At 45.0% G+C, this 20,471-nt stretch overlaps 1 protein-coding gene across 5 annotated transcripts in view; it reads left to right on the top strand.

The window, feature by feature from the left end:
• WIPF1 (WAS/WASL interacting protein family member 1) overlaps positions 1-20,471 on the top strand; it is a 54,646-nt gene that overhangs the window by 17,951 nt on the left and 16,224 nt on the right. For 2 of the 5 annotated variants that reach the window (XM_068685723.1, XM_068685724.1), the window contains exon 2: positions 3,136-3,248. Coding sequence is in view for 1 of the 5 variants with exons in the window: in XM_068685722.1 (XP_068541823.1) it covers positions 8,077-8,116 (40 nt within the window). In the remaining 4 variants the exon portion in view is untranslated. Of the gene's footprint in view, positions 1-8; positions 156-3,135; positions 3,249-7,960; positions 8,117-18,321; positions 18,600-20,471 lie in introns of those variants that run through there. The other 3 variants (XM_068685725.1, XM_068685722.1, XM_068685726.1) reach the window with 3 other exon arrangements.

Here is a 20,471-nt window from a genome sequence, read left to right as displayed (position 1 = left end):
TTAGTCTTTTATAATCATCTTTTTAACGATCCTACAGGAGTTTCGTGTATGTATTTTCACTGAGTTTTGGTGGAGCGGGGACTAAAGCTATCAGCATGGCTCGTGTCGTGTTAGCAGCGAGTGAGTGAGGTGGGCTTCCACAGGACCTTACAAAGGTAAAAGTAGGAAGCTTCTCTCTGGGTTAGCCCAGTTTGTGGGAAGCTTGGAGCCTGCCCTGCTATGCAACAGCAGCGTGGAGCTGAATCCAGTTAGAAATATGAACAAAATTTTCCCTGACTGGGTGAAGTTTCTCATATAATCAGCAAAAGGTGTGGATGTTTCATAGAGGGGTTCAGTGTTAATAAATACCAGAAAGTGCTTTCTCAAACACAGGTTAAAGCTACTGATTACAGTGAGAAATTTGTTTTGTTTGTTTTGTCTGGTGCTGACTCTCTAACTGTTCTGTTTGATTTTGCTGGTGCAGTCTCTTTGTAAGGTTTTGTCTCATTCCCTACGTCTGTTGAGGAATTCCATCTCTGCCTTTCTGTGCTGGAGGCTTTTTGGCTTGGGAACCCGCTGTATTGGGAAAGAAACAGCACCAGTTTGGTGCTGGAGCGCTTGGAGCTCTCAAAGCAAGCGTGTTTGGGGGGGTGTACATTTTGTATTCCTACAGAAAAAGTACGGTTGTTATTTTTAACTGTTGCAAGAAAAATCTGATTCATTTTTTAATGCAAAGTTGTAGGGAAAGTTAAAAAGGAGAAACTTCAAGAGGACAAAATGCAGAATATTTTAACAGCACTTCACAGACTCTGAAATACAGCTTGTGGTGGAAGGGTAACTAAGCAGCTCTCCATCTCTGTCTTTCTAATGGGAAAGATCCAGGGAAAATGAATGAAAGAAGAAAATCTCTCCTCCTGTGTATATGAACTTCAGCAAAACCATGGTCCTTCATCCTTCAAGGCGGTGCCTGGTGTTCCCGGGCAGCATAGCAGTAACGGCAGTATGGGGCGAGCCCTGCAGGGAGGCTGGTGTTTGGGGTCGGGGATGGGTCCTGCCGCAGGGACCCTGCACCCTGCCCAGAGCTGTAAATGTAGCCCAGGGATGCTTTTATTTGGAAATAGAAGCCTTGCAGAGCTGCCTGTCAAGTTCTGAGCTCTGGACTTTTAAAAGCAAGCCTCTAGCCTTAGCCGGGCTCCTCTGCTTCTGCAAATCTAGCAGATTGTGCAAAGAGTGCCACAGTTCTGTCTCTAATCAGTCTTTCTGCTTTGTTATGGTTTCTAACCTCCAACTCTGAAACTCAAGTCTACTGTATAACTAAGAATGTGATTTAAAACCAATTTAGTAAAATCCAACTGCAGACATTTTAATTTCAGCCTAATCCTGCTTTATAGTGGCTCATCTCATACAGATCAGGAGTTGTTTTAAGCTAAATAAAATGGCTTGTAAATAATATATTTGACCTTCCGCACAGTGGTTAGTGCTAGGTATTTGAAAGTGAATTCAAAAATAAACTGATACACTTTTCCAAATAAATAAAGCCCACTGCTGTTCCTCGTGTACCAGGAGCAAGCCCAGCCAGCCAGGACCGACAGAGGAGGGGGAGAGCATGAGAGGAGAGGGAGGTTCAGAGCGGGCCCTTTGCACCAGCTTCTGTTAGGAAAGCCAGGGCAAGAATGTTTCTTTCTCAAATAAATTAAAAAGGAAATATGCAAAAGGAGGAAAGGGAATAAAGAGTACAGACTAAACAAAAGGAAATAAATATGGTTTGGAATGGGAGAGAAGGAAACCAAAAGAAGAAAATAGTAAAAAATGGAACCAGATGGGGACAAATTCTGTGCTCAGGAAAAAAACTGCTCTTTTACTGAGGTTGGGAAGGAAGGGGAATGGGTGTATATGTGTGGACATGTTCGTAACACCTATGGAAGAAATGGTTTTTGTTTGTTTGTTTGTTTATTTTTTTTTTTGGGGGGGGGGGTGTTTTTGCTTGCTTGCTTTTTGTTTTTTAATGGTTTCTTTTCCATGGGAAGTATTAGTGTAAAAACTTGTAAGTCTGAGATAGCTTCAAAGTTAGATGAAATCCACTTTAAGTTTGCCTTAATTCTGCAAATAGAAAAACAGAATGCACACAGTGCCACTTAAACCTCCAGCCAGTGATGCTCCCCAAAAGTTGCCATGCCGTGTTGCCCTTTAGGCTTCGTGTCCCCAGTGCATGAGGATCCACGGTACTGCGTTGTCCTGCTCTGCAGGGGAAAATGTGAGTTAAAATCTGTAACGCCAGCTAATGCAAACCTGAACTGTACAGGCAGCTTCAGAGAGTTTATTACAGGATCCCCTTGTGGGTTTCATTTCACCACACAGTGCAGGCACAGGTTTTGTACCAGTGAGGAATTGGAGTCTGCAGACTTTGATCTCTCAATGTAAGTAAACCCATAAAATGCTGAATGGGCACCGTTCTTGCATTTTCCTTTAAGTTGACAGGATTGTTAAAGGCATGTTGTTGTTTTTTATTGTCAAATACCTCAAATGGATAAAAGCGCCTTTTGCTGAGACATCGTTTGCAGCACATCTCTCTCATGTACTGCTGGCCATTCTCTCCCCCTTCCTCCTTCTCACTCAAAGGCAAGTTCTGCAAATCATTTCTGTAATTAGCTGCTAAAAGCATCTAGAGGTTGAAGGAGGTTGTTTTTACTTTTGTTTACTTGATTTGTTTCAGCTTTTGTATGCATTTTTCTCTAGCCTAAACTATCAAAATCTCTACTTGTCAGGAAACCATGGCTCTTTTAAGAGGAACAGTAGACAAGTCTATTCAGCCTTCCTGCTGTATCCATCCACATATGTTTTTAGGCTTTTCTGCTTTCATTCCACCATTTCTACTGGTCTTTTCGATATGCTGCTGAAGTCAGGGCTATTATCTCAAATTTGTTTGAAAACAAATTGGGCGTTTTGGCCTCAGCAAATGATACTAGGAGAACAAACAGTGTATTTGCCTTTTGTTTTCTTCTTTATATGGAGACAGCTTCCTCTTTACACACGGCCAGTTTCTCACGCAGAATTTCTCCTTAAGCAAGGAAGTGTCCAGCAGTTACATACCTAGGCTCCCTGGTCCCCACCATTTCAGTTTTGCAATTAATAGTGGTGTCTTTTTCTTCCTTGCAGGAATGTACGTCCTGGGAAATGATATTGTGTCTAATTAACTTCAGTAAGTGCATTCTGGAGTGAATTTGCCAGGCCTCGTGTTCTGCCCGAGCGTCTCTCCAGCTGCTGAGGAGGTACAGAGCCCTTGGGGTCTGCACAGGGGGACAATGGGAGTGGGGAGGCGTTACTGCGTGCGCAGCAGCATGGGAAACCAGTGCACAGCACGTATAATCTCCCAGCTATAAAAGGCCTATAACAGTTGGAAGGCACAGGACCATCTCATAAATACTATTAAAGGTGTGTTTATTTGCAATGTGGTGATTGTGGAAAAAAACTTTTTTTTTTTTTCACAAAAATAATTATATTCCATGTAGGATTAATAGCAATGCTGGTTTACTGCTGTGATCTGACATGGCAACACCTTTCCTTTCCTAATGTCAGATGTAACTGCCTTAGGTTGCACTTGCTTCAGAAACCACAGCCTGGAGAAATCTGGGTGCCAGGCTTGGGAGATGAGTGAGGGAAGAGTTAGCCTCATGACTTGACAAACTTAGTTTGTGGCTCCACACACAACTTGAACCAAGCATGCAGGATGAGGATTGGTGCAAGACCTCCTAATACTGGTTATTCCATGCAAATGAAATTACAGCAAAGGCAGTTTAGATTGGGTACCTGGAAAAACTTCGCTAGCTGTAAGGCTAGAGAAGTACTAGAATAGAATATTGAGGGATATGCAGAATTTCTTTCACTTGAGATTTTTGAGAAGAAATAAATACCTGACAGGAATGGTATAAAGATCATCAGTGGTACCTCAGAGGAAGGAGAAGGGTAGATGCCCTCCTCCAGCCTGTCATTCCGTATTTCAGTCTCCTTGTTGGCAGTAACTTTACATTTATCTGGTTATTGATGAAATCTGGTTAGTAATTTTAAAGGCAACAAACAGTTTCATATTTATGGTACAGAGAGAGCAGGTACATGTTGCTCCTGAGTTTCTTGAAAATTTTGCTTTTCTCATTTGAGCATCACCAGATAAAGTTCATTATGCTGTGTACTGTGACAGTGCTATCAAGAGCAGCTGGTGAGGTAAGCACCAGGTCTACTCATGGTGTAAAAGGGAGACCTGAAAAGCTACACTGTGCTGATCTCTTGGGTGAATAGTTGTGGGAAGACAGCAGACAGCTCATTTTTATCATGGATCTCAGGACTCTGGTACTAATGGCAAAATTTACATTCACACCAGCTATGCAAATCCAACTCGATCTGTGTTGAACAGAATTTCCTAATAGCAAGTTTTCATGGCTCACCTGAAACAGCATTTGGCTGCAGGTTTGGCTTGTGCAATGGGCACATTGACAGATACAGAAGAAAGCAGTAATCCCTGCAATATCACTTGTTTGAGGACTACAGGTAATCAGGACCAAAGCTGAAGAGAGAGTGTTGACTTCATGAGAGTAATAATGTCTTATGATCTGATAAAACTAACATACAGCTTCCTTCCAGCTGTGCATTTGATCCAGATAATATTTTTTTTTCTGTTTCTTATGTCTCAGTTCTGAAAAAACACTCTTTTTATCTGGAAGTTTATGGCCTCAAACTTGCAGTGGTTCTTAACTCTACATTTAATTACTAATTCTGGTTTTGGAAACAGATGGTAAAAGTCATGTTTCAGTCTGTCATATGCTAAATGTAGTCTCCAAACTTACTTAAAGTAAACCCAATTTAGATCTGCCCTGTGTAAGCCAGCCAAACCATTCAGTCAGGTTGAACAAGGTTTCAGCCATGTTTTAAAGGATTCAACAGATGTGATGCTAACTTTAGCTAGGGTTTAACAACTGGGACAGCCACTCTTATTACAAAGAAATTAAAAGGGAAATTGGCTGCCAGCCTCAAATACCTGTTGTGTCAGGGCAGCTGCACTGAGCAGACCAGCCTGAAGTTTTCTCCTCTGAGCTTTTGGTAGTTTGGCATTAGAGAGGATGAATTTGAACAGTCATGTGGAGTAAGAGGACGTGTTAATGAAGTATGCTCTGAAGAGGAAACACAAGTGATAAATGATGGTATGTGGCTGCTCTTGGGTTTGTGGGCATGTTTTTTTTTCATGGGGGTGGTGTGCCGTACATAATGGTTTAGATCAAACAGCACCAAACTACTACTACTTATGCAAAAAGTTGTATTCTCAATACCAGCAGGTGCTTGGCTAGGTCTACTCTTGCAAGGAGGCAAATTGCCTCCAAAATCCCAGGGCTCCTGGTGTGTCCTGCCCAGGCTGTGGAGTAGGCAGGTTCAGAGCTGCCCGCTGGGAAGGAGGTGAGGTGCTGGCCTTGTACCTTGGGGTACCTGGTCCCGGGGAGGGCAGGCAAAATCTTACCTCGGCCCTCTGGCAGAGCCACCTGCCCGGCACATCCACCAGAGCAGGGAGGGACCTGCACCAACAGCCAGATACAACCCGACGTGTGAATGGAGCACAGTGCCCTGAGGCCCAGCACGAGGCTTCACCCTGACCGCACTCGCTGTGTCAGAGCGCCTGGCTGTCGGAGGTGATGGAAAACGGCTGGAGTATAAATATGTAAAACACAACACAGACAGTGGGTTGAGATTGACTTGGGCAGAGGCTCTCCTTAACTCGTGTGGGCTCTGGCAGCGTCACAAATGGAGCGTGGTGCTGAGCTCTGGCCCACGGGGATGCTGCAGCAGGTTATGCGGCTGCGCTGCCCTCCTTCCCAGGAGGGTGCCGTAGAGCACGCCTCCTCTTAGTCTAGGGGAGGATTGGCTAGTGCTTGCCGTTAATCCATGAAAGACGTTGTCCTGCCTTTATTTTTTGGCAGAACCCATTAATAATCATTCTTTCCAGCTTCTCTTCTTCACTCACTAGCTCAGTGTTTGCCATCTGCAGCTGTAAAAAGTTGTTTCCAAAGTGAAATAAATTGGAGCAAAGACTTCTGTAATCGGAGATGTGGAGGAGAGCAGAAGGGTGTGTTTTACTTTGTTGTCCTTGGTTGCTTTTGGTTTGACTTGTGCTTTGCTTTAAACTAGTCCCCTTTATGGGACTTTGGGGCCCCCTGCTCGTGTCTTCCCAGCACTAGCTCCAGGGGCACCAACGCAGCACATGTCCCTGCTGGTACCAGGCAGCGATGGATCCGGGCGGTCAGCAGTGCCAGATCAGTGCAGGAGTGGAGCAATGAAAGCATGAGCCTCTACAAATAGGAGTTAGACGCTTAAGTTTAAAAATGTATCTTTGGATATCAAAGTTAGTGATTGCCATTGTAGTTTTTCAGGACTTTTGTTATTGAAATGATGTTTAAATTAAAACAATCAGTTCATCAAAACCATTTTTCTTCCTGAGATCAAAGGTGAATTCAGCACACATTTTAAATTTCAAAATTAGAAAGCTTTGAAATTACCTTTTTTTTTAAAAAAAAAAAAAAACATTTTAAATACCTACAGCAAATGTAGGCTCTGCTGAAATTTTCACTCCTAAGGAAAAAATATATATAATTTCAGTTCCATTAAATAGAAATTATTTTTGATCATTATTTAAAAAATAAAAATCCTGATTGAGAGAGAAATCTCTGCATGTCTCAAAGTTTGAAAGGATATAAAATTAGCTTCCTACTTGCCTCTTTTTTGGAAAATACATTGTTGAATACTGTACTATACCAACAAACACAAATAGAGGTTTTAATGACTCTCCAAGTAAAATAGGAAATACAAATTCAGAGTCTGAGTTAGTCTTTCATGTAACATTAGAATTACTCTGAGTTAAAAGAACCACAGAATGATACAAAACAGAACGTGTACCTTGTCGTCTATTAGATAATTGCTAAAATAAGTGGAGAAGCATATGTTATAAATGAAATCTTCAGAAACTATCTTTAATTATGGGGCTTTTAACTGGACAAGGAAAACATTAGGTTAAGTATAGACAGCCTAACTGTGCGCCATTGCTGTGGGTGTTTACACTGGCATCATCCACTGCAGATGTGTCCTGTGAGTACCCAGGTGCATATGTGCAAATTTCATAATCCCAATGTCAAGGCTGAGTGTTCAGTTAGAGTGCCAGGTGTAAACACCAAACATGCTGTTTCAGTGTTATCACACCTCACGGGGTTTTATTGCATACAGTCAAGTTCTGCTACAAGACTAGGCCGAGCTCCAAGATGTGTGTAAAAATGGCTTTTCAAAGTTATTTTGAGTTAGTTTTGTTAAAGCTGTACTCCAGTAAGTGAATTAAAATGTAGTTGTGCTCGGTCAATAGTCTGATCTCCACGTAGCGTATGGTGGTATAAATACAAAGAATTACTAGTATTGCCTGGATTTATACTCTTTGCATTTGGCAGCTTATTTATACAGTAATTGAAACATCTCTTAGCTGTACCTTCCTTTTCCAAGTAACTCTTGACATTTTTTCTTGCCAGAAGGCAGCATTGGAAATACTTAACAGAAAAATTTATCCTTGTATTACTCAGGATGTTTTCCAGATCGCACCAAATGGAAACTGTTGGTGAGAGGAGCAGTACATGAGCACTGCGGGTGACTTGCACACATGCAGACTCAGATGCTGAAGGCTAATGTCTGTCCTATTATGCATGGAGAGGTATTCAGTGTACTGTGGGTTAGATTTTTACTGCTTCACACAGAGCCAAACTAAAGGCGAACAGAGGAGGCAGAATTTCAGGTCTGCCCTTCCACCAGTTCTTCCCTGAATGGGAGTCTGAAATAGCAGCCCAGGGCTTCAGGATCCTTGCCAGGCGATCTCCATAAACACCAATCTCCCGTTCCACCTACCCCATGTGGTTTCAATTCACGAGGCTGATCTGGAGCTCATCTCCCAGCTGGCCAGGCAGTGAGGGTGTCTCCAGGCCTTTGCTCCTTCACCCAGCCCTCAGGTTGGCCCCTGGTCGGGGGTGACCTTCTACAGGGCAGTCACCAAACCACTAATTCTCTCTGGAGCTGCTCGTCCCAATGAGCCAGTATGGAGCAGGAGATCCTCTGCTTGCTTTCTGTATGTATCTCCACTGGGTACCCCTTCATTTTGTCCAGTAACCAGTCTTGGAGTCAGAGAAGTGCTGGCTAGCTCACAGCAAGGCATGTCATGGGTTCAGTATCAAAAGGGGAAAAGAGTTCTCCATCTGCCCTGCTGCTCTATTCCTAGAGCAGCTCTCATAATTTACCATGCATATTCACATTACTACTCATGGACTGTATCTTCCTCAGGTGTAAGTCTCTGTAGGTTTGTAGTGAAACTATTGCAGTTCATATCAGCTAAGTAAAGCTGATACATCTTTTACTCACATAAAAAAAAAAAAAAAAAAATTAAAATCAAGCTTTTCTCACTGTAGTAATGAAGGCAATTGATTTACACAGTGAACATGGGTATACTATAAAATCTATGCTGGCTTTTTTATTGTTGGCTTTTGCTTTTTTTTTATTAGAGAAAAAGATGGTCTGATTTGGAAGAATTTTTATCTGATAGAAAGAACCAAACAATACAGAGATAATGGCAACCTTACATGTACTTTACTTAGTAGTTATTTGGTCTGTTAGTTTTGTACAAGCCATATGATTATTTTTTTTTTTTACTTATTGTATAATATTTTAGTAGCAACAATGTATTGCTTCTTCTATCCACTTCTCTGGAATGAGTTCTTGTTGGATTCCAGCCAAGCAAATAATCTGATGGTGCAGGAATGTAACATTTTGGACTTATTTTTAAATGGATTAGAATGAGACATCATTTGCCAGTACTGACAGAATATTAGGTGAGCATGTAAATTCACACCTGAAACGGTTTGTTCTCTGTCGCACCTTTGCTTTTCTTTGGTGTTTTTAAATGCATCAATTTAAATCCAAAACTTGTAGGGTAGGACAGTGAAAGTTCAAATGTCCCTCTTTTCCTTAATGCACCTTGGACTTGGTTTTATTTTGGTGGTTGTTATTGTTTTTATTGCTTTGGACACAGTTTTTAAAGTTCTGTAGACCCTTCTGGAAAGATGGTCACCTTTTGGCCCCAGTATCCACCTACTTTGGGGTGAGCTAAGGCTGGCTCCAGCATGCAGAAGAGGTGACAGGGGACTGCTTGCTAAAATAGACCCTGTTTATTTCAGATTATTTTTTGCCTTCGCTTTACCCTCCCTTTTTATTATTTCCATCCTGATTTTAAGGTCCAATCCACAGATTTGTTTTTGTATTGCTGAAAACCTTTTAAAGTAATTATTGAAACCATAGCAGCCCATCTGACTTAATACAAAGTACACAGCAGGCCAAACCTCAGAGGGCAGAGGCCCTCTTCCAAACCAGCAAGAACGGATGCTGAGAGCTGCTTTGATGGCTTGTGCAAATGGACACTTGGTCATCCAGCTCCCTGCATGTGCAGATACCTGGTGTACCCAGCCCAGCTTCACAATGCTTCAGGGTTTGGGGGCTTGCTACTACCAATCGTAGTAAATACGTATTCAAAGTAATGGTATATATTTAATATATATTCATTTATACCTTGATAACCTGAAAAAAATATATCCGTTATTGCCTTGCTTTGTTTGCAAACTTTCATTAATCCCCTTGGGAATTAGAAAATAGTAACTGTTAGTAACAGCCCAGCAGAGTCTACGAAGTGCTTGGCTTTCCGTAGTTGTAGTATTGAAATAAGCATTTAAATGGCAGATCAAATGTTTTTTGCATCAGACATCAGGAAAGATGTGCAAACATGGGATATAACTCATACGCAGAATGAGTCTGCATTTAGTATTTAGTCAGTCTGTAAAGTCTGGTGCGACTTTCCTTTCAGTTTGTGGTCTGTGAGCGGGGCCCGGAGGGAAAGTTACGGGGGGTTTTTGGTAGGTCTTGGTCTGTTGAGGCAGATGATAGTACATCTCGAAGCTCACTCTCCCCAGGCTGATGAAGCAGGATGCCAGCAGTGCTGAACTCAAGCAATGGCATTTCTGTGCAGGTTGTGGCTCTGGTCCTTGCCCCACCAGCCTTATGTGTCCACAAGACGGTGTTGTGGGAGCCAACACGAACCTGGATTGCTGACTGCGACATTCCTCAAATGCATTACTTATGTGCACATATGATTCACAACCTCACAAATGATCTTGTTCATGACTAACCCCAAGCCACACTGCACGGCTGTGCACAACAGAGAAAGTCAAGACACTTCTTGGGATGTGCTCTTCTTAATCTTTAGGTGTGTTCATCCCAATCAGCTCAAATGCTTTCAGCAGTCATAAGGTGCTATGGGTCTCATCCAGCCCCCTCTGAAAGTTGGCCCGAGCCGTTCCACTTACTGTAACGAGAGTAAAATCAGACTCTCCAGCTCCACCCATTTTAAATGAGGTTTGGAGTCTCAGCTCTTTGCAGCTTCACATTCATCCAAAATTAACTCTCTGGATGGAAAATATTTTTTTTCTTTTTAATTAAAATCTCTACCAGATGCGGTCACCTGTTTCTCACAAAACTGATTTATGGGGGTTGCTGCACTGAACAGAGGCTTTTATTGACGGTAATCTGGCGCTGAGGCTGCGTTCGTTTTTCTGCACTGTCTGTGGCTGAGCGGGCTGCCTTATGCTACGCAGATCTGGGGCTCTGCTTTGTTTTGTTTTTCCCACACTCCGGACAGATCAGTCTTTGATTGCTCCTCTAATGACAGGTATTTGAGTTACCTTCTAATTCATGTCGACACCTGGGCTGTAAAAACTCTAATGCACTCTTGCTTGTGTGCTTGTCCTTCCCTGCTGACTGCCCCAGCCGCTCAGATTTTTGTTTGGGCTTTTGATGTGAAATCTGAACTAATCTCTGAACACTGTCGTTTTTCAACGTCCTTATAGGAGCTCTGCAATATTTACAAGAGAGAGGGATTGGAAAACAGAGTTTTAAATTGATTCCATATGTCTGGCCCTGATGTGCCTCAGATATTTCCCCTTTAGAGGTAGTCACCATTTTAATATCATTTTATAGATGCTGGCTGTAGCAGAGCAGTCACAGTTCACTGCAGGTTTAGTAAGGCTTAGCTGGTTGCGATGAAGAAAACACTTTAAAAAGCCTATTGGAAAACTAAAGCCAATTGAATTCTAGACTTAGGCCTATGGAGAAGTAAGGTAATCTGACAGCGTGAGATCCTTGTTCCTTTTCCATGTGCCTTCTCTGCGGTAAGATCCTTCCTTTCCCCTGCGGCTGCCTCTCCTCCTGCTGCTCAGAGCGAGGGCAGCCTCGGGAGTGGAGCTACGCAGGTCGCAGTGCGGCGACTGCCATGCCCTGGGCATGGGACGGGGTGTTTTGAGGTGTCCGAGGGCTGCCACTACACAACCTGCACATCCAGCCAGCCGCCTTCCAGCCCAGCCTCGGGATCAGCAGGGAGAGAAGCCCCTCTGCTTGTAGCCACCACTGCTGAGGGGATCTGTGACACGCTGGTGGGTAATCGCGGCCAGAAGTCCCGCAGCAACATCCCAGGGCTCTCTCACCAAGCTGGGTTCCTGTGACTTCTTTCCATGCTGGCTCAGAGTTGCAACAGCTCAGCTGTCCAAGAAAACATTCAGACTAATTCCTAATTCCTGACACTTTTTGGCCTGTTTTACTACAAAACAGTGGAAAAGGGAAAACAAGTCCTCCAGGCTTCTGTCAATTTGATTCAAATGGAAGAATTTCTTTCATGCTCCACAAAGTAAACAAGGGGTCAGACCTGCAGCGTCCTAAAAAATAGAGAGAGAGAGCTTGATATGCTCTATACGCTCAGATGGAAAGGCAGAGAAGCCAATGTGAGAGGAAGTTACTTTCCCACGTCGGAAAGCTGAGCAGCACTGCCTGGTGAGGACATGCCCACAAATCTGGTGCTGGCAGAAGAAGTCTGTTCCTCAGGTGGATTGCCATGCTTTCTTCTGATTCAGGGCTGAGTGAAGCTGGAGGCAATTCTGAGAAAACCTTAATTTCTGAATCAGGCTGTCTACCCCACCAACAGCTCTTCAAGTCTGAGGCTGCTAAAGCTTTTGAGAGAAAGCTGCAGAGCACAGTGTGTGCTGCTGAACTGCTCCGTGGGACTGAGCAGTCACCTCCGTAGGAATGAGGCATTGGAAAAAGCAGTCCCATCAGAGAGAAGCTCTTGGACTTTCTTACAGGAACAGTGTTTTGTGACCAGAAAATCCCTGTGAGGAAGGACAGGTGAGGGAATATGATGGAGAGAGATGTCAGATCCTTGGTCCCCTGGGTATGTTGTGCCAAAGTGGAGAAGCTGTCCCTATAGCCCCTCGGCAGCACCAAAACAAGGGGCCCTTTGTTCAAGGCTGTGCTGAGGCTTGCCTTGAGCCTGGGTGAATCCTGCATTTGCTGTGTTGGGCAGCGTCCCGAGGATAATACAGTCTTCTACATTGTTCCAAACATTTGGGGTGACCAAAAGCTGCTTTGGATGGTAGGTGGTTGAACACTGTGGACAACTGTGCTCTGGACAGCTGAAGTAAGAGCTCAGGCACCAGCAGCTCAGTCCTTAGCCATCACTTTTGCCCGGAACAGAAGCTTTTTGCTGTTGGGATTTTCTTTTTGGGGTTCTAAGGGGAAAGGCTTCCCTTTTCTTGGCAGGGAGTGAGCAGCAGGAGGCTGTAGGGTTGCAGGTGGTGTCCCACTGGGACACATCCCATAGTTGGGGATGTGCTTGCTTTATTTGGCTTGATCTCCTGCTGGGGATGGCACATGGGCACATGTGCTTGCTGAAGGTTAGCCCTGAGGGTTCCTCCAAGCACAGGCGGCTTTGCTGAGGTCCTGCTTCACAGGCAGGGTTCCCTCATCGGGGTGGAAACCGACCCTCAGAGTCCCAGCGGGCAGAAGTATTTCTGTAAGCACTGCCTGAAAGAAGTTAGAGCGGCATGGATGGGGTGGAAGCAATTTCTATTTTCAGAGATGTGCTGTCTGCTATAGTGTACTCACCGAAATTGTCAGCTTTTCTCAAGCCAACATCCAAATGCTCAAAATGACCGAAAGCTCTGTTTTTTCTTCCAAGCACCGGCTACAGCGGTGACTGGGGCCATCCTCCACGGTTAGCCACTGCCAGTGATCTTCCACATATCTTGAAAAATATGTCACTGAGAAGGAAAAAACTTCTTAAAATACTTGGATTAAAACAGCATTCTGACACCACAGTGGCCTAGTTCTTAGCTGTAATTTTCCATGGATACAGCACCGCTGGATTTCTGCAGTATAACTCTGGTTGCCTCTGACAGAGGAGGCTTGCTGGACCCAGCTTGCTGTGGGCCACGAGTGCACGGGGCTGGTCCTGCCCTTGGCATCCTGTGGTTGTGTGCTGGCATTTCACTTGCCACTGACGCCAGTAATATGCGTTGTTGATGTTTTCCTGTGACGGTAAGAAGTAGATCAAAAACACCGAGGGGATTTTAAGACCCAGGGGAATTGCCCAGTGTGAGCTGCAGCCCCCTGCCCGCCCGCTGGGCACCTCTGGGCTCTCATGCCCAAGTCAGTCCTTGCAGGCTGGTTTTCTCTGCCCCAGCTTTTTATTTTTGCACAGGGGGTGGCACTTCTCAGTCCGGGTGGAAAGTCGTGCTCATACTGCGTATTTCAGGTACTGCTGAGTTTCTCTGAAATGTGAAAAAGTCCCGGATAAAATGGGCTTCCTCTCTCTGGCAGCGGCATCTCCCCAGAATTTCCCTGGGCCTCGTGCATCCATGGTAACTTCTCCTCTGTCTGTCTCCCTTTTGGGCCTCCAGTTCTCTGCGAGTGACCTTAAGGGTGAAACAGTGGTGCCTCCTCTTACTACCACAGCTTCCTCTGGGCAGAGCGAGAAAACCTGCCATCTCACACCACTGGGATGTCCTCTCCTGGGCCATGCAGTCTTGTGATCCCCGCACCAAAAGGAATGTAGTTTCAGCCTGAAACCATTCTGAAAAGACCAGTCATTGATGTTAAAGGGCACAGAAATACTGAGAGTGGCTTTTTAGGCGTCACTTTCCTTCTTTATCCCGGTTAAGAGGAGGGAAAGCCAGGCTCTCCTGCTAGAGCTGAGCAAGGGGCAGATAGACAGCATCCCTCCCGTGCCTCAGCTGCGTCTGTGGGGCCACTGCAGCGCCTGTCAGAGGCTTTGCCTTCCTGTGCGGGTGTGTGGCTGAGCCCAGAGAGGCTCCTAAGCACTCTTTCTTCACCATCTAGGGGAATTCCTCTTGAGTGTGTTCAGGTAGCTTCATGCTGCAATGGGTTGGCTTTGGTGTCCTTGATGAACCCTTTAGGGGTGTTAAAACCATCTGTCTATTTATAGGTATTTACAAGTTTCTATTTGTTTAGAAACTAACCCCTTGCTTTAGCAAAAAGAGAAAAATATCTGATGTTTTCCAGGTGGGATTAACTGACACGGTGTTGTGCAGGTGGGGTGCCTTCAGCATCCCCCAAAGCTCTCCTTCACACCTGTCCGCACCCTGCACTGACGCCCGTGGTGCACGCATCCCCGACAGCCTGGGGAGGACAGAGGCGCGTACTGGTGGCACGGGCACACCGAGGGGAAGGGGGGCCTGCAGGGGTATGAGCAGGTTTCACCAGGCATCACAGTAACTTTTATTTTTTCAAAACGGTTCCGTAGTTCTCTACTCTGTTGAACATGAAAAAATATTTTAGTCTGTATGGAACTCTTTTTTTTTTTTTTTTTAATGTGGGGAAGAAAGTTTTTAACCATTTCCCAACTATTTTGTTGTAACATGTTTAGTTGTCTGTTTTGTTTTGAGAGCTACCATACCAATGTACGTGGTAATCTAGCCTAATCTTCTCAAATTCAGATTTTTTAAATTTTCCTTTCTTTCATTAGCAGGAAGCACTGTGTTCTGAATGAACCAAATCAATACCTTTTTGGAAGCTGGGCACTTTTGCATAGAGGGACATTCAGCATTTTAATTGGTGACTTCATATTCTTTCCCCTTGAGTTCTATCAATTCTATTTTATTTCTGCAGTTGTTTGTTCCTTCCTCTTTTTTCTGCTTGGAAATTAATCATGCAGGAAATGATTAACCACAGAGAGCTGTCTGTCTGCCTCTGACTCAACGCGTATAAGAGGGGAGCCTCGAAGCGGCTTGAAATGGCTGCATGCAAACTGCACTTGCACTGCAGTTCACGCCATCCATCCCACGTCAAATGTCACTCTGTTTAGCACTTGTAATGCTCCTGAGGTACCAAATTAAATTCCAAATGCCCCAAACTTGTTTCAGTTTAGTGTTGCTTATGGATGGCTTGGCAGAGCAAGGGGCTGCTTGCAGAGTGCAATATACGCGGTGTCTCTTCTGTGCTTATATTTTCCATGAAATTAGCCCTTGTCATGACGTGTAGCATATCACAGCATCTTTATACCACTTCTGCTAGTGAGGGCCAGCTGCACCTGGTAGCTCGCAGAAAGCAGAGCTTGCTGGTGCAGCTCTACTGGTCTGGCTCACCTGGGGCGAGGTGGGCATCTCGCTGGCTACTGGCCGGGGCGTCTTTCCAAGCTGGATGAAGGTGCCCCCCTGGGCTGGTGGTAGCCTGCAGGGAGCCTGCCCTCACAGCAGAGGCTCTGTTGAGGTAGTGTAGAGTGCATGCAAGGAGGCTGGCAGCCTGTCTGATGGTCATGGTGGGATCTGCAGCCGCAGTGGGGTCCCTGCCACTGCTGGACCTCTGCACAGTGGGGCAGGAGCCATGCTGAGTTTGCCAGCTGGGGAAATTCTGCTTCTGGTCCTATAGGCCTCTGTTTGGAGCCCAAAGGCTGGCATTTTTTAATCCTTGCTGCTGTAGCATCAGGTTTTCTTTAAACCTAGTATTTCCCAAATAGCTTTTCAGAAACAGCGGTAATTGCACATTTTCTTGGCAGTTGTGCCAAGGACAGGTGCACTGGGTTCCAAAGTACTAATGCTCCTCTTGACTTGTTCTTAGGAAATCAGTTCTTTTTCGATACCCCACAGTGCTGAATGTTACAAGCAGCTTGGTTGTTAGCAGTAAGGTAAAATTTATTACTGGGCGGATCGGTTGCTGTTGCAGATATTTTATGGTGTCAGCTGTTAGCAATTGGACGTAACATCCGTTCCTTAAAATAGGCTGTTTCCCACTGACCAAGAGCAAATAATGAACCACAAGTCCATTGCTGACCTACAGAACGATAGCCAAAGCTTCCCTCTAGCTGCGGAGCTGCACTTAGCATCCCAGGACATCTCTGTGCAAAATACAGACCCCGCAAAGCAGCAGTGAGTGAAGCAGCAGCAGGATTCAAGCCCGGCACCATGCAGGCTCGAGCCCAGGAGGTGCTGCGAGTCCCTAGGACCAGCCTCAGCACTGCACTGTGTACACAAGCCCCAGATCACTGTCCCTGTACAGTGCTTTATTGGTCTTCCTGCAGGCTTACCCTGCTCAGAGTGGCGAATCCAGAGAGAGACTTTTTTTTTTTTTTTTTTTTTTTGCTTACAATGTCAATCAAAGAAATAGATCATAAAAAAAAACTAGCAGCCCTACAGCCCGGGTGAGTTGGAGTTTCAAAGGCAGTGGTGCCGTTTCTTACTGCAGTTTCGGTTTGAGTTTCTGATGCTCTTTTGCTCAGCAGCAGAAGCAAAGTCAGGAAGGGGCAGAAGTACGGGTGAGGTCGTGGCATGACTTATGTTTTTAGCTAAAATTTTACAAACTGGTGTGTTTTACTCACTCTGTAAGCACATGCGTTATACTTCTGTGTGGGGGCATGCAGGTTTTTGACTAATGCTGTATTATCTTTTTCCTGATGGCTCCTGAGGGAAGTAGATGCTCCAGGACATATCAGAGGCCTAGGAGTCACATTTCAGACTTGCGCAGGGGAAAGCTGTCCTTTCGGTAGGCTCCGGAATACTTCTGACTCAGCCAAGTATTTAGCGATACACACTGCGTTTCTAAACAACCAGGGAGGAATGTCAGTGCCTTTACTGGGTGACCAAATGTAGTCATCTAAAAGGCATATTGCAGCTCCCAGGCCTATTTAATAACTTGTGTTTGCTTACCACTGTTAGCTTGATTTGTCCACCCAAAATTACTCAAAATCATCACATCCATTTCAGCAGATCCTTTTTTAGGAAAATTTAATTTAAAATTGTCAAAGCAAGAACGCCACATGCAAACAATTCTGCAGAATACTTGCACTAAACTTGAGGCCAGTGCTTCCTGAGTTTGGCCTGTTGCAGAAGCTTGCCCTGCAAAATGCCATTTTCCAGACCCTCTAGCAGCTGTATCAGGGCCACAGGGCTTGTTGAGCAGCAGATAGACTTGAAGCTTACCAGCATGCAGCTGCAGATCTGGCTTCCACCCCTGCCCTGCCAAGAAAACCCTTCGATACCAGAAGAGGTGTTAGGTAGTCTGCAGCTGATCACTGTGGGCACATTGGAGAAGCATCCTTTCTCGACAGGACAAGAGTGGAAACTAGATACGTAGCTAGTATAGATCTATATATACATTTGTACATATTTCTATATAAGCACATCTCTATATTTGGGTGTATATCTCTGTATTTGGGTGTATATGCACCTAGAGAGGGAGACAACTATACATCTTTATGGAAAGATGTCTTTCTATACACATCTCTCTCTCTCTCTGTATACATGGATATCTATGTATCTATCTAGTGTAGGTCTCTGGAAGAAGGCATAGGCAAGCAGGAGGCCCCTGGTGCTGTTCCATTCTTGCCCCCTGCAAGCAGTGTGTGCAGGGAGGGTTTTGGAGGGGCAAGGTGAGTCCGTGGATAGCAGCTTCCCATTAGAGAGCTCAGGCTTCAGGTGCTACCTTGCTTCCCCTCCTTTGCTGTCAATTCCTTACAAAACTGACCTAAAACAAGCCAATGAAAAGGAAAGAAAGGAGAAAAGAACAGCATGAAGACGGCAAGAGGTTAAGAAACGGGGAGGTGGGTGAGTTAAAGCATTTGCAAAAATGCTGCTGTTTGGAGAAGGTTCTTCCTAGACCAGCTAGCTCGCCTGCTGTGTGCAGGTTTGAGCTGCCTCGAGGAATTCATTAAAAATCTGATTACAAACCAAACTTTATCCTCTCTGCTCAAGGAGCTTTTCCCTTGGCACATGGAGCCCCAAGTAGATTCAGGGTCCGTTGTTGGGACTGTTTCAGTCTCTTACCAAAGCAGTGTAGGGAGCAGTTTCTCTTTCTCGTTTTAAGCAGTTGAAGGAGTTAAAAGTTTGGTGAAGTAGCTTACTGGCACAGTTAGAGACAACTGCAGCTGTGAAAAGGCTGCGTTAAGAAACAGGATGGTTGTGGTCTGCTGCAAGAAATAATTTTCCTGTTGACTATTTTTTTAAACAGGAAGTTGAAGAACAAAGCAGCATTAGTCTTAGTTCTTTTAATAGAGTTCGGATTTTAAATACTGAATTTAGGATACTAAGATCAGGAAAGGCTGGGGCTTTGCGCAGATTTTTATGTAAGGACCAAGAGCCGGGAATGTGGAAGTGTGAAGGACAAGCGGATTCAGGCGGGTCCTGCAAATCTGAACCTTGTGCTACTCTGGCCACGCGATCGTAGGAGAGGTAACTGTCCACAGGGTGGATGAGAAAACGTGTGTGGGTTTGCAGGATTTTGTGAGTGCGTGTGTTTGCACAGTGCTGCGCAGACTTGGCTTCGCACAGTTTCCTTTTTGTCAGTCCGGCCGTCTGTCAGCTTCCCCTCTGCTCTGCTTGTGCTTTCTCAGTAACAGGAAAGAGCAACAGCTTCTGCTGCAGAGGAAAATAAAACCTCCCCACGCGAGAGATAGCGGTAGTGCCTCACGCCACTCTGAACTCCTGTTTTTTTTCTCACTAGTCATCTCAACTTAGGGGTGATGTGCTCGTTTCCTTTCCAAGCCCCTCTCTCCCTAAAGATTTTAGACAAAATCCGTTAAAGTCTCCTTTTAGAACGTGTTCTCATCTCAGGAAGGCAGCTCAGCAGTTTTTCGTGTGGCTTTATTATCTATATTCTAATTCTGCCAAAGCCTGAGCATCTGACAGGATACAGCTGTGCTGCTAACCATTTTTTTTTTCTACACACCTATCACAGATCATCTCAGAGGTATCACAGACTTTGTAGGTGGGGGCCCACCTCAAACGGTAACTGCAAGTGCCATTTTGTTTCATTCTGAACATTTCCCTGGTGTTCATTCAACCTCTGAAGCATGTTGTACCTACCACAAAGCTGATTTGGCAGAGAATGCATTACTGCAGGTCTCCTTAGTTTTATCGAAACCAATTAAGTGACTTCAGAAAGTGAGAGATATGCATTACTGTAAGTAACCGAATGGGGACATCAGTGTGGGGTTATCTGGAGAGTAGCCCCCATTGCTGTCACGCTGACCTGCCCTGTGTAAACAGTGCACACAGTGCACACATTGCTGCTGGGCCCTCGCCCCTGGTGGCGGGATGCTCTGCACACCTCCTGCACAAGCACACGGCCGAGCCTGTCAGCAGGTCTCTTGAAGCAAAAGCATTTTTAGGGGCAGACAGCACACCAAACTGCTGAAATGTCACAGCACCATTAGGAGAACCTTGGACCCTCCACTAGGCACGGTTCCAACTAGCAGTGTGCCAGAATGCCACAAAAAGCCCTTTTGACTGGAAAAAAAAATCCTCAGTGCTTTAGTGCTTTTTTTTTTTTTTTTTCCTATATTTTGTTCCACTGAGTTTCTCTCTCACATATGCTTGTCCTCAGATTACCCAAGGTAGTTCTGTTTGGGGTGGGGAAGAGCAGGAGCCTGCTGTGGGACAGGGAAGCTGGGGAAGGCTGGTCTCTGGCCACCAGGCTTTCCCCTCTGCAGCAGCTGGCAGCTGCGGACTGGCTGCCTGCTTGCTCCTCCTCCCCAGGGAAAGTGCACTGAGCATGGCTGGCTTTGCTGCTCCTGAGAAGGAGGAAGGTGCATTCAGAGGTGGTGACGGAGCCTGGCTCCTTCAGAGCAAGCAGGGAGAGGGGAAGAAGCATGGGTCTTTCCTAGAGGTCTGCAGTTCAACCCCACCCATAATAGTGGGGGGTGTTATCTTTCTGCTATTTAAGAGCTTTGAAAGGTCAGCATCTCTTTTAGAGTATGATCTTAAAGAGATGATGCCTTCTTGAAGTAAGTTTTGGTGGTGTAGCAGTGGGATTACCTGCTATACTTCCATGGGAACAGGATTGTTGGATTAAACAGAGTTCAGTTTTGTTGTTTATTGTTGCATGCAACCATATTGAACACACGCACACAATCCTTGCATACTCTTTGCTGTAGCAAAGCACAAAAATGCAAAACTAGACGTGTCTGTGAGTCTGCATGGCTATGGAGATCATGCAGGGAGTGCCTGTTTAAGGATGCAGCTGTTTTCCATACAATGAAACATGAAGTGCTTTTTACAGACTACTTAGTCCTAGAAAATTGAGTAGATAATCCTGTTCGATGC

The sequence above is a fragment of the Anas acuta genome, chromosome 6 (assembly GCF_963932015.1).
Source record: "Anas acuta chromosome 6, bAnaAcu1.1, whole genome shotgun sequence".
In the NCBI taxonomy this organism is placed as follows: domain Eukaryota; kingdom Metazoa; phylum Chordata; class Aves; order Anseriformes; family Anatidae; genus Anas; species Anas acuta.
Note: the sequence above shows the minus strand (reverse complement) of the source record. Positions and strands in the feature narration are given on the sequence as shown.